We start from the raw sequence: 13,550 nt of genomic DNA on the forward strand, positions 1-13,550 counted from the left end.
TTTACAACTAAGAGTCCAAGAACTGTGGTGGCCACAGAACTTCGTATTTCTAAACTGAATAGTCAGAGTTATTATTTCCTTCCCCAAGACAAAAGCTCTCACACCAATAGAGTTTTCTTCTCTACAACCCCCAAAAACCGCTTTTGATCAAACTGAGACATCCTCAACATCAAGACGGGCCATCTCGGCACAACCCTGCCCAAAACCACCGGAGTTCAGTTCTGCTTCATTAGAGCAGCCACGATTTAACTACCGGCCGAGAACAATCCCCCTCTGTTTGAGAAGGACGGAAGAAGCAGAGTACGAAATGGATCCCCGGACAGCAGCGTGCAGGGGAAACCCCTCATCTGTATGAAAATCACACTCCCTGCAAAACCAAGAGCAGCCTTAAGCCCTCCTCTGCCCAGGAGGGACAGGGGACGAGGCAGCACCGGCATCTCCACGGCGCAGGGCAGCGCTTCCCTCCCGCCCCGCACAGCTCCCACCCAGGATCCAGCTCCAGCACTGGAAGCGTATCCTGTTCAGCTGCGGGGGGGGGGGGAGAGAAACCAATGTAAAAATAACTCAAAGCCTTCTTCTATTCAGACAAAGTAGTACTCGGAAAGAAAAGAAGAAAAAAAATGCACAGGAGAAAAAGAAAAGGCAACTTTTTTTAGCGAGGACGACTCAAGCGCAGGTTGCCCGGCGTTTGCAGACGACTTCTAAACTTTCCCTCAGCAAACCCCTCGCCGGGCGGCGGCGACCGAAGCCCCGCTGGAGCAGGGCGGACGGGGGCTGCAGCCGCGGCCGCCGGCCGACCCCGCGCTCCGTCCCGGCCCCGCGGGCGGCCCAGGAGGTTTCCTGAGGCGGCGCGGAAGTTGCCGGGCGCTGCTGCCCGGGGAAGCACAGCCCCGGCCCACCGCAGCCAGCGGCCGCTCGGAGCGGGGCATCGCCGGAGACCGGCTCCGGGGGGGAGGGGGGGAGGCCCGCGGCTGGGGGTTCCCCGCGGACGGCGCGGACACCCGCAGCGCAACAGGCGGGAGCGGGGCCGGGAGGGTCCTCACCTACGCCGTATTTTTCCTCCCTTTTGGTGGGGACCCAGCGGGTCATGGCGCTGGGGGCCGTGGGGACGGCCGGACCGGGCGGGGATGCGAGAGCCCCGCTCCTACGCCGCCATTTTCCAACCGCGGGACGGGAAAAGTTTCTACCGACGGCGGAGTCATGTGGTGCGGGCGGAGCCAGCGGCCTGGCGCCCCGGCCGGCCGGCTGCCCCGCCGCGGGGGAGGCGGGGGATTGCGGGCTGGCGAGCCCCGCTCGGCGGCGGAGGGCCGGCAGCGGGAGGACGGCCTCAGCAGCCACCCGGTCCCGGGGGGCTGAGGGGGGCGGCGGGCGCCTCACGGGGGAAGGGCCCGGAGTCCTGGACGCCTTCCTCGCCCTGCCGCTCGCCCCCGGCGCTGCTGACAGGAAAACCCGGCCGGGTCTCGTCTAGTTTTACACAAAGGAAAGCGGGATGGGGTGGTGCCTCCCTGGCAGTCTCCCTAATTGTGTAATTATATTCCAGGTACACCTGGCCTTACTCTGCCGAAGAGTTTCTTTACCTACGCAAAAGCAGCTCTCTGTAAAACCAACAGGAGTTTCCTCAGTGCCACACTGCTCGGCAGCTCCAGCAGAAGGATCCCAATCATCTTCGTGACTCTTGCTCTGGAGAAACCACCGGTTTCTTGGTTGGTTTTCAGCTTCAGCTCTGATCCTTCCAGCCATGGCCCTCGAGGATTTCTGTCTGCTTCCTACCCAGAGATGCGGCACTAAAACAAGGCTTCTGCTGATGTTTAAAGAGTAGCAGGCTCTATGCATTTGGGCATTGCCATGTTGATGAGCACACCATTCCAACTAAATCCTTGGCTGTAAAGATGAGAAACCTTCTGATTTCTAAACCTAAATCAAAAACCTGGTGCAAAGTTAACATCTCCTGGCTAATTAGAATGTGGAATATGTGATTACAAAAGAATGAGCAAGGGAAATGAGCTTCCTGATCCCAACTGCCACACTCTTGGAGAGACAGAGGACCATGATTTAAAAAGAAAATTAAAAAAAATAGTCTTTAGCAAAAAGAAAATAAACTGTGTAAAAGTCATCAGAAAGCAGAAGGATAACATTTAAGAGAAATAAAGAGAGGTGAAATGTCACTTGTTTAGTCCTCCACCAAAGGAGAAGCCCCGTACCACACATTTAAGAATGAAAACAGGTCCTCCTTCAAGATCAGGGTTGAATCTCTTTTCTCTCCTGTTACTCTCTCCTGTCATTAGGAATGCAGGGAGGCAGTTTCTCCCACAGCATTCATTATTACCAGGTTCTGAGATCAAGTATTCATCTCAAACATCTGATGAAGTCTACTCTTTCCATGTACCTTCCCTTTTCCCATCCTTGGGGTTTGTTTCCCAGGTCACCACCTACACGTTCCAACTAATCTAAATTTCAGTGCTCCTGTCCTGCAGAATTCAAAGGCCATTGTGATAGAGCAAACTACTGCACCTTTATGCATTATGCCCAGGAGTCAGAAGATCAAAAGGTTTTCAAAGTCAGCTTCATGGCTCATCATCTTTATCCTGCATTAATGGGTAAATGATTAGAGCCTTACCAAAGACAACTCACAAGTGAGCGCTTTGATTTAACAGGTTTATTTTTATAAGATAAATCAAAGGGAATTAACTGAGATAATGGATGTACTTGCCCTGTTCCTACAGTCATCTTTGGTTTTCCATGCAAGGGAAAGGAGACGTGAAATGGAGAAACAGTGCAGCAATAGTATCTATTTCTAATGATGAATATTATTTTGTGGTTCTTTACAATTGATGCGTTATTTTAGCGGTGCTACTGAATATGTGCTGCAAAACTGCTGGACCTACTCAGGCATTAGATGGTTTAGATATTTTTAAGACTATTACTGTAAAAGTCTGTAAATCGGGTAACCTGGTTGACTTTTCATTTAGATTACTGATAGCCAGGAATCACTACCGTGAACACGGCAGTAGCTTTGCAGGTGCAGGGTGTGAATAGGGGATACAAAGCAGCACTCTGATGTTAATTTAAACCTGCAGACAGCTGTAATTAGCTAATAAAGTGAGCTATGGCTATGTTCTATCCTTTCTGGGCCTTGAGGTTCAAACCTGAAACTCAAATGGTGGTATTTGTTTCCCTTTTGAGGGAGGCGAAAGGAGCATGTTTCCCTTCATGAGAAGTGTACTGCTGACAGCCTTTTCAAGTGTCAGCTAAGGGTTAAATTAAATTTTCATATAGATTGGCACTCCTTAGTCTCATGTATATCTGCATTAAATGGGAATTATATATACACCAAAGATAAAGTACACTCCTAAGGTAGGCAGTACCAGATTCAATAAAATGAAAGCTGAAGAATTACTTACAGCTTCTACATATTAAATCCATGTTCGGTATTACAATAGCAAAATTTATTTTGACGTCAGTGGAAAAAGAGGTTTGTCCTGTTGTGCGATCATGATCTATAACAGAAACAACACGAGTAATCCCATGACCAACATAAAGCCCCACTGATACCGATGAGGGTTTATAGTCATTGTATTACTTTCCACATTTTCATTTTAATGAAAACATGTTACAAATAGAGCTATGCCATTAAAATTTTGATAGCCAGTAAAAAATACTCCTTCTAATTCACAATGCATAAATATCCCAATGTTGGTATTTTACAGCTAGGAAAAAAATGGTAATGGAATAGGACTATAATATTGAGAAAATAAAAGATTTTTTCTCCAGCAAACATAATATAAGGTATCCTCCTGAAAAATATTTTTCATTAAACTGTAAAGTGTTCAAGCTGACACATTTTACATACTTAGGCATAATATGTTTCTTCACACTGTGCATATATGTTTCTCATTTATGAAGAGGAAACTGAAAAATGCTTCTTTCCATAAAATCCAAAAGTTTTATCACATCATTATGTCAACTCTTTGGATTCTCACCTTATTTTTTAATGCATCACGTTGAATTGGAGGCACTTCTCTTGGAGCAAAGAAACATTCCTTTTCATAACATTAACTCCAAGAAATCCAAATGCAGTATTTGGCCAGGAATGATATTTGAAATACTTGTCAGAGAGATGAGAGAGTATCTTTTGAAGAGGATGAATGGAAACAGAACTGTTACCCTGCATGAAATATATTTGCAATAAATAAGAGATACTCTATAAATGTACAGATGCTATCAATGCATACACATTGCATATGACTACACGAGAGGAATGTTTGTTCCGTCTCAGTTAAATATCACAGGTTTTGTAATCATTTTTTTCATTATCAGGCCTTGTAGGTAAATTCAACATTTTTGGTCAAAACATATAAATAGTTATTCTACACACACAATGCAAATTCCTCTTGGAAATATTCCTCCCAGGAGGGGATGTGGAGAACTTATATAATAAATAGCTGGTTTGCTTTTCTATTTCTACTAAAGACATTCTGTTAGAAATGTTATTGCTTCCATTCCAGATATTCATCATCTATTTTTGCTATACAATTTTCATTTGGGGTGAATGACATCAATGCTCTAGATCATTTCTATGATGAATGGCTACCTATGTTCCATGTTTGGGTGTACACAAAGTAAGAAATTTTTATACCTGATGGAAAGACACTTTTAAAAAATACTATTTTTTGGCAATGTATTGCTCTTAATCAAAATGGAACTAAAATTAAGTTTATGCTACAAAAATGACTTCAGCCTTGTTCTTACATGTACCTGATAGATGCACGATTACCTCAGATATCTCTTGCAGACAAACGTGGACAGTTTTCAGGGAGAATTTAGAAGCCAAAAGTGAATTTTGACGTTCCTTTTGGCCTCAGTCAGCCGAGGTGTGGCATTTCGAAGCCTGGGCTGAAGTCTGACAACAGCTAGAGGGAAGTTTTGTGCTCTTCCAGGCTTTGCCCGTGTGTTTTTGAAGTATGCTCAATAATTTTTAATCTTCCTTTTACTTTTATAGAAGCATTTTGACTATATATGGGGGTGTCATGAGCTTTTCTTCTAGTAGGATGACGTCTGTGATAACCAGCACGCTGGATGCAGGAGTTCGGTTGCCAGCAGATGTATTCGAAGGCAACATTTGAATTTCTATAGCACCATATAGCTACTGTGACATGTATTGCATTCGTCACACTGGTGTAGAATCTTTCAGATGGGTTAAAGAGAGCACCTCTCTCTCCTTCCATTCTGCTGACTCTTCATCAGCATTTACTTCCTTTTTGTATTTGAATTTTTTATTTATAGATTATGGGACTATTAGGAATATAAAGGCCAATTAATTATTTTTAAGTTGAGAAAGGAAATAAAGATACTAATTTATTAAGTAGGGTTTTTTTTATTAAACTGTTCATGTTTTAGCCTAGAAAATGGCGCTTGGTTTTATGTAATAAAAGTGCTTGTTTCATAAGTTATGTTCCTTCAGAAATACTTCAGACTCTTCTTACTGTCTTATGCTGAGAGTGATGTAATGAACAAGACATCTTCAGTGGGTTTGATGTTTAAATGCAATGGGTGAACATCTCCTAGTTACTCTTTATAAATACACAAGGGTTTCCAAAGTGATGCCTTTTAGGAAGGACATGATTATCATAGATACAGCCTAGTTTATACCCTGGTATTCCATCCTGCGTTCTAGATGAGTTTTACAGTGCTACAATAAACATAAGTGGCTTCATTTCTACACAAGGGGAAAATCTGTTTTCAGATCATGCCGGAGTGCAAGATTTTAAATTCTTCAGAGAGAAAGCGCCGTGAGACTTTATGATGGGTCGGTCTCTCTCCCTGTGCGCTCTGCACAGATACCATTTACACAAGTAGTACAGCTCGTCCTGTCAAAAGCATCGCAGGCATCACCTTCAACAGCGTGTTAATTCGACTGACTGTGTATCCCAGGCGTTGGCAAATAACCAGTTAACTTGGGTCGGAAGGGCTGCCTGGCTAACGGGAGCTTTCTCAGCAGGGTGGTTGGAGGGGCATGGTGCTTTTTGGTTCCCAGGGCTTGTGGTCCGGTTGGAGCAGCGGAGTTGGAGCAGCGTATTTACCCCGCTGTCACCCTTCTGAGGGAGGATGTTTACTCCTGCGGGACTGAGGCAGCTGAAGTACCTAGGAAATAATGTAAGCAATTTCAGATTTATCCAACTTCACTGCAGCACAAAATCTCACCCGATCTAGGTATACTTTATTTCCAACCAAAATACTTAGCAACACGAGCAAGATCTACTCAACAGAGTGTTATGTTGTAAAAACCAAAGCACATAAAATTTAATTTTCATCAGTTCCTTATGCGAGCTGGACTTTAACCCTTACTTAATAGCAGCAGACTCACACCCATGAGTAAGTGCTCAGGAATATCACTGCAAATTTTACAGTCAAGCCCAAAGCAGTTAAGGGAAAGGGTCGTGCGAATGGCTCCAAAATACAGGCTAGCATAGTTTACTGTTGTTTAGTGACAACCTGATCCTCTTTGCAATAGCTTTAAACAACCAACAGTGTAAGATTTTAATTTTTTTTTTTTTTTCTGTTTAGTGTTTACCGGTACATTTTTCGTATATTTGATATTTATACTCAAAATGAGATTATGAACTCCATTTACATACTCCTTGGTAAACTCATAGATGATGGGCAAAACAAAATGCTGTATGTAACAAGTTAGGGAATAATCATTCCCAGAGACCAGTTAGCTTAACTTTATAAACTCCATCAGATCTATGGTTTTAAATCTGACACATTATGTTCAAGTCTCATAATAAAAATTAGGAACGTTTTCCAAGAAGAGAGGAAGATATTTTCTGGGCCTATATTCTGGTAAAGTCATTATTTATTACAAGCTAGATGATGATCAGATAGAAGAGTACAAGCTCGAGATGAAAACATACATTATTCCTGTTAATAACGCTTAGCACTTATGTGGCACTTAACATTTTGAAAGCACTGAACAAATATTAACTCTCTCTTGGGAGGCAGAAAGGTGTCCTTATCTCCATTTTCAACTGAGAGGCAGCGGAGCTGAGGCCAGCTTCTTAAAATGTGACAGGCATTGAAAAATTGAGAAACTCAGAATATCAGACCACTTCTGTCACCTCTTGATTATGTGATTTTTCTAAGGCCAAAAGTGACACATTAACTGGGGCAGGGTTAGATTTTATGATTTCCTCGGTCTGCAGATAATGTTCCCTCTCATCTTTTGATGAACAATATGAGATGACAATGAGAAATGACAATGAAAGAACATGATGTACTAGCACCTGTTATAAGGTTTGAGAAACTAGTTACTGAAACATGAAGTATTTGAAGCGACGATGAAAATGATTTTGCAAGAACAAAGAACTGGGCAGGATTCACAGAAATGACCCATATGTTTAAAAAAATATGTTACTTTTTAAGGAAAAAATAATAAAAAACATTCCTATCGACTTTTTGTCTAAATTATATATCAATTTGAGCCGTTAGGAGTTGTTGGAAAGGGATGGGAGGATGCCCAGGAGACTGCATGTAGTGTAAGAACCTGACATCGCTTTCGACAAGGGCTTGATCTAGAGCAGCCGGCAGACCCTGCAGCAGCAGCTCCTGCCAAGCGCACAGGGAATTGTGCAGCACTGATAGTCGTGGTCCGGGGGCAAGTGGTAGCCGTTATCTCCCCCCGTCTGGCTGCCGGTGTGCCTCCAAGGTTTCTCAATGCATTTCTCCCCGAACGGACTGGCAGGCTTTCCTACCGTGCCGTAAAGGTGGCAGGATTGGTTTTCTAAAGAGCCTTTTGAAAGGCTTTCTCAGTTGTTCCATAGAATAACAGCTTCTGCTGCTTCCCCTGGCTTTGGATAGAGTCCTGCCATTCGACCGCTGTCAGAGCGGACGATGGGATGGCAACTCCACGCTTTCCAGCCGTGTTGGCATGACAGCTCCAGTTCCATTTGAAAAAACCCAAGTGTTTCCATTCAACCTTGTACCTCACAATTGATTAAAGTAGCTCAAAACAGCTTCTCCAAAATGAGGTATTATTTATTCACCTGGGAACATATAGCAAGCCAAGAACTCAACCACTTGCTTTTGATCTTCTATAAATGCTAGCCTTTCTTTCCAAGTTGTTTCCCCCCCCCCCCCCCTATTTTGGCACAGTCAGTAAGTTTAAAAATGAAGCTTTTTTTTTAAGCTCCTCTATCCAAATAAACCCCACACGGTTACTAGCTCACACTATTTTAACTGATTTTTTCTTCTCTATATTAGCACACAAATTTTAACTAATCCTGATATAGTCCCCTTTTGGCTATTAACAGTAAATATTAGCTGATAAATATAAAACAGTTTGTGACCAGGTGCACCGGGACAATTTTGAAATTTACTTAGGCATAAATATTCCTTTCTGAAACTAGCTGCATTATTCTTCCAATCATAGAAGATCCAAGATCCTGGAAAAGTGCAGACAGACACTGCCTACGTTTTGCATGGGTCTCAAGTGGGAGACAGGTTCAGTTCTCCACATTGAGCATGGAGCTATTTTGCAGTTATACTACAGCTGGCTACCAAACATCAAACGGTGCATTGCTACGCCTAGAAAAAAAGAGAAGAGCCAATCTAATTCTCAGTGCCTTCCTTTTGTCTGACTTTTAGAAAAAACATCTCAAAATTCTCTCCTGTCATGCTGGGAAAATGTCACTTTTTTATTTTCATGAGGCTTCAGCACTGAGATGAGTCAAACCCAATAAAGCTGGTTTCTGTATTCCTGAGCGTGCCCTGACTATGCCGAAACTTCAACTCGCAAACTATTTGTGTGGAGTTGTTTGGAAATAGAAAGTTGTGAGCGCTGTTCCTCATTCTATAATCATGTTGTTTGTGTCACCCGTAGTAACTACTCACAAATGCGCACAGACGGTGGTTAAAATGGAAATACAGAAGTCCTTGTCTGAAAATGAGGAAATCCTCCTCCTCAGCAGAAGCCTCCGTCTGAAAAACGATGATTTAGTTATTTGGTAGAGACATACCAATAAACCGTTATCTGGAGCATTTTGAACGTTCTTCATCTGACTATCTGTATATGAATATGTACATCTATCTATAAAATACATTTATTGCCATAAACCGCAATAAAAGTATTAATATTCTGGACAGGAATCCAATTTTATCTTTAAGTAGCGTTTGCAGGGGATTCTTAAATCCCCTGAAAGCTGGAGAGGGGCTGGTGACAAGGGCAGGGAGTGACAGGCCAAGGGGAATGGCCTGAAGCTGCAGGAGGGGAGATGGAGATGAGATGTGAGGCAGAAATCCTTCCCTGTGAGGGTGCTGAGGCCCTGGCACAGGTTGCCCAGAGAAGCTGTGGCTGCCCCTGGCTCCCTGGCAGTGTTCAAGGCCAGGTTGGATGGGGCTTTGGGCAACCTGGGCTGGTGGAGGGTGTCCCTGCCCATGGCAGGGGGGTGGGACTGGATGGGCTGGGAGGTCCCTGCCCACCCAAACCAGTCTGGGATTCTATACAATGGAAGCTTTGTCTAGGTTTACTCACTGGCCAACTTAATTTTTTTACTTTGATTGTTTTTAATGTATTTTCTGGAACAGAAAGTCCCAATAATTTGTTTAGAACCTTTTCTGTGAAGCTATGTCAGTTTTATAATATTCAGAACCAATAATAATTTTTCTAAACCAAGCCATATATTCCTGGAGTCTGAATGTTCTCAGAGAGAACCGTTAGCTGTAAGTTCTCTTGGCTTGTTATAAAAAAAGTTATTAGTTTTTTTCAAGTGAAACATTATCAAGTGTATTACTTGGAAAGGAGCAAAGCTTTCTTTCAGTGACTGCGAGATGTTTCCATCTGATGATTTTTATGACGAGTTACTATATATAAAAAGACTCGGTGTATTTCACAGTGGAAAATTCAGATTATGACCATTATCAAATCCACCACTGCTCTGACAGTCTGAGCATCCAGGCAGAGACCACGACATGGCTTAAACCCTCAGCAGTGGTTGTCAGAAGAAAGGGTAAGACGTTTTCGTGCGGCGTTTTTAAAGCTGCTGCCTTTGTTCTCTTGACCCTGGCCTTGGTCCAAGCTCTCTGAAATCAATGGAGGGACTCACGTTGATTCTGGTGGGCTTTAGCGCTAAACCGGCTCTTGAGTGAACAGGTTTCAGGCTTTGGATCTCTCAATCACAAGCACTAAACCAAGCTTGACAGAATGTTACTGGTTTGAACAATGCTGCAGGTGCTGTTCCTAAGGCCTATAATGTTGTGTTTCCATTTATTTTTGAATGCACTTCTATAATGAAGTCTTATTTTCTTCGACTTTCAGGATGTATACCTCTGAATCACCTCAAAGGCATAAAGAGAATGCTAAGACGCTTTTAAAAAGCTGAAATAGATGTACGAAGCTGAATTATTACCAAAGGCTACGACTTCATTTGCGACACTTTTTTTTGGTTTGGATTGTTGAGGTTTTTTAAGTGAATTTTCTTTCCAGTCTCCCCCCCTGCCATTATTTTGTTTTAAATTTAACTCCCTTTAGCTTCAGCCTCCTTGCTCTCTAAGAACCTCTGCATGGGTCAGAGAGGAGGAAGTGAAACCCATTAATTAGATGAATAAAGCAGAATTAGTCCTTCCATGAAACTGAGCTTCCCGCCTCCGCAGAGCGTCCGGAGCGGGACCCTGCTCGAGCGGCGCAGAGCACCCACCCTGCCTGCTGCACCCACGCCTGGGTGCCAGGGGGCTCTGCGGGAAACGACGGGGGGCAGGGGGAATTGGGGCACGAGGCGCTTGTTGCAGGTTGCCAAACCTGGTAAAGCATTTAGAGGGAAAATGTTGTTTTGCTCCAGTCATCCCAGTAAGCGTCTGCTGGTGATTCTGCCCGGAAGGCGGCAGCCCGCTCTGGAATGGCTTCTCTGGTTGCAGTCATACACCAGGTACATCTGCTCTTACATTTTCAAGGGCGTACCACAGATTACCTCACCAGGTACCTTTGCTTACATCAGGGAGTATGGTTTCCATAGCCACAGTGCCATCCCCTTCATCTCGCTGCCTGCGAACACCACCACCACCACTCCCTTAAAATGCAAAGGATTAACTTGCCAATTTAGGAAGGTCTGTGCTTATGTGTGCATCAAAATTGTCACATTTTGATGGTTCTTTTCATGCTTTAAAAATGGAACTTTTAATTCAACTTCAGAGTAAGAAATATTTTTTCTTGAACTTTTTGTATTTATATAGCTATCTGTCTTTAGATTAGACAAGCAGATACAAGAATTGTCTTGTAAAATTGTAGTTTCCCTTTAATAAGCTGCTCTGACAGGCAATTATTCATGCAGTCTGCTCTGTGCTAAATGTTTTTTCATGCTGTGCATCCCTGTCTCTTGATTGCAGGAATGTGCTCCTGTGAATTATAAGTAAATATGAACTGGTACATATGAAATGATTTACTAGACCTTCCGTTGCTACATGATATTGATTCTGTACTTCTGCATTACAATGATACAGGAGTTCTAATGAATAACGTAGTTTTTCATTCTCTGGATTTTTGAGATTGCTGTTAGTGTTTACTGTAAGTTATTTTGACAGAAGAGAGAGATAGTACACACAAAGATTTCATCAGTGACAAATCTTTTGCTAATGATTTAATTTCAGGACAAAAAAAAAGTGTTAAAGTTTGGTCCTGGAAAAAAATTAATTATGTACTACACAGATACAATTAGGTGAGTCGAATTTACCTTTATAATTATTCTATTTTCAACAAATACTTTCAGACAAACAAAAGTCATTGTGTGGTACTAAATGTTGTCTTCACATTCGGCTGCTTTCAAAGAGCAATTCAGATTATTGGTGTCATTGGGTTTTTTTAGGTAACAATTTTGGGTACAACTTCTCTACTTGCAAGGAGTTGGAGCCTAGTTGAAGCTAGTCATCTAGGATACCTCATGGCCAGCATAGAAAGAAGATAGCTGCAGAAAGCACTCATCCCATTTATCTCTGATGTGTCGGGATGGGATAAATCATCTCCTAATGGTGCCCATCCTTCTCCTTATCTAGACAGCCTGTATAGGCGATGTAGGCTACGGACCAGACAGCTCCTCAGGTACTACCACTTAACCTATACTCACCAGTAATTGAAAATTCTATGGGATGAATATATATGTATAAAGTTAAAAGATTTTCTGCTGGGGAGAGATTGATGCAACCAGCATGTCATATTTAACTTAATAAAACACACATTCGCTCATGATAACAGAGTCTGATCTCGGTCTATATAGATCTGTATATATACTTGGGCCATACCAAGTAATAATCTAAAACTATATAAAAACTATGTAATAATGTGTCATTTTGCTCTTTGGCTTCAAAAATGAGTTATGTGATAGAAATGCACCAGGAAAGCCCAAAAATAGAAATAACATCGGGGGTCTTCTAAGATATAAAGTATTTTTACTCTGGAGACAAATACCGTTGACCAAAATGTCATGCTTCCTCAGAGGAAACATTTGAGGTTATGTAAGGTTCACAGTTGTATTTAATCTTAAAAATAGTATCGCTTGCATGGGTATGTAAAGAACAAATCATGCCAAGCAAAAATGATTACTTTTGAAATTAATTTCTAAATTAGTGGAAGAAGGGAAGGCAGTGCATTAAAGCATCTAGAATTTACTAAAGCATTTGACACGGCATGTCTCAAAATTGTGTTTGACAAATGAATCAAAATGGATTATGTAGAAATGCAATTATGAGTGCAAGTAATTGGCTGAAGAATGTACTAAGGAGTAATGATAAACATGAGAGTGAAATCCTGGTCCCACGCAGGATTTTATTAGAGTTTCACTACACCATGCGGGAGGAGGTTTCTGGTGATACATTGCAGAAACAATTTAAGTTACTCACTGGGTTGTGTACCTGGCAGAAATGAGTTTTCAAGAAGTTACACAAATATTCTATCCTTAATTCCTGCCATCATTGCTACCTTCTCTAGCTGAAGGCGTTGGTGGGCAGCAGAGATGTAGAACTTGGCTCTGATGACAAATACACCTATTTTACATCCGTTTAGCCTTACCAATTCAGCAGAATTATTTCTCTGATTTACAGTGTTGCAGACAGACTTCAATACCCAACATCACCTCCTCTGCAAGGCTGTCACCTTTTGAAGCTGTTTCCCCACGGCTCACCCATGAAAATACTAATTAAACCATCATATTTGCTCATGACAAGGCAGCAGTAACTTACAGACCACAGAGTTTTCTGACCAAGCATATCCCTGCTGACTGGATGCTAGGAATCACGTCAGAGAAGGAAATTTCCTTAAGAGCTGTAAGGCTAGACGAGAAATAAATGTAAGTTGCTATGTGTCAGCATAGTGACTGCCTTCATAGCGAAGAGCAAACCTGAGTAAAATACAAGCTTGGATTACATATCAAAGAAGCAACAGGCTGGGGTGAAAATAATAATTGGCCTGTTTCACAATTTCACCTTCTGTGTTTAGTTACAGCCCTGCAAGGAGAGTGGGAAGTATTGCAATTTGGGGTTGTGATCCCGGTTTTCCCTTTATACTGTTT

General features: G+C 42.4%; 1 protein-coding gene across 2 annotated transcripts in view; it reads right to left on the reverse strand.

Annotated features, from left to right (window-relative positions):
• DOCK1 (dedicator of cytokinesis 1) overlaps positions 1-1,258 on the reverse strand; it is a 309,905-nt gene extending 308,647 nt beyond the window's left edge. The window contains exon 1 of one of the 2 annotated variants that reach the window (XM_054831423.1): positions 1,044-1,258. In XM_054831423.1, the coding sequence (XP_054687398.1) occupies positions 1,044-1,089 (46 nt within the window). In that variant the 5' untranslated portion in view covers positions 1,090-1,258. The remainder of the gene's footprint in view (positions 1-1,043) is intronic. The other variant, XM_054831422.1, reaches the window with a different exon arrangement.
• Positions 1,259-13,550: the final 12,292 nt, after the last annotated feature.

The sequence above is a fragment of the Grus americana genome, chromosome 7 (assembly GCF_028858705.1).
Source record: "Grus americana isolate bGruAme1 chromosome 7, bGruAme1.mat, whole genome shotgun sequence".
Classification (NCBI taxonomy): domain Eukaryota; kingdom Metazoa; phylum Chordata; class Aves; order Gruiformes; family Gruidae; genus Grus; species Grus americana.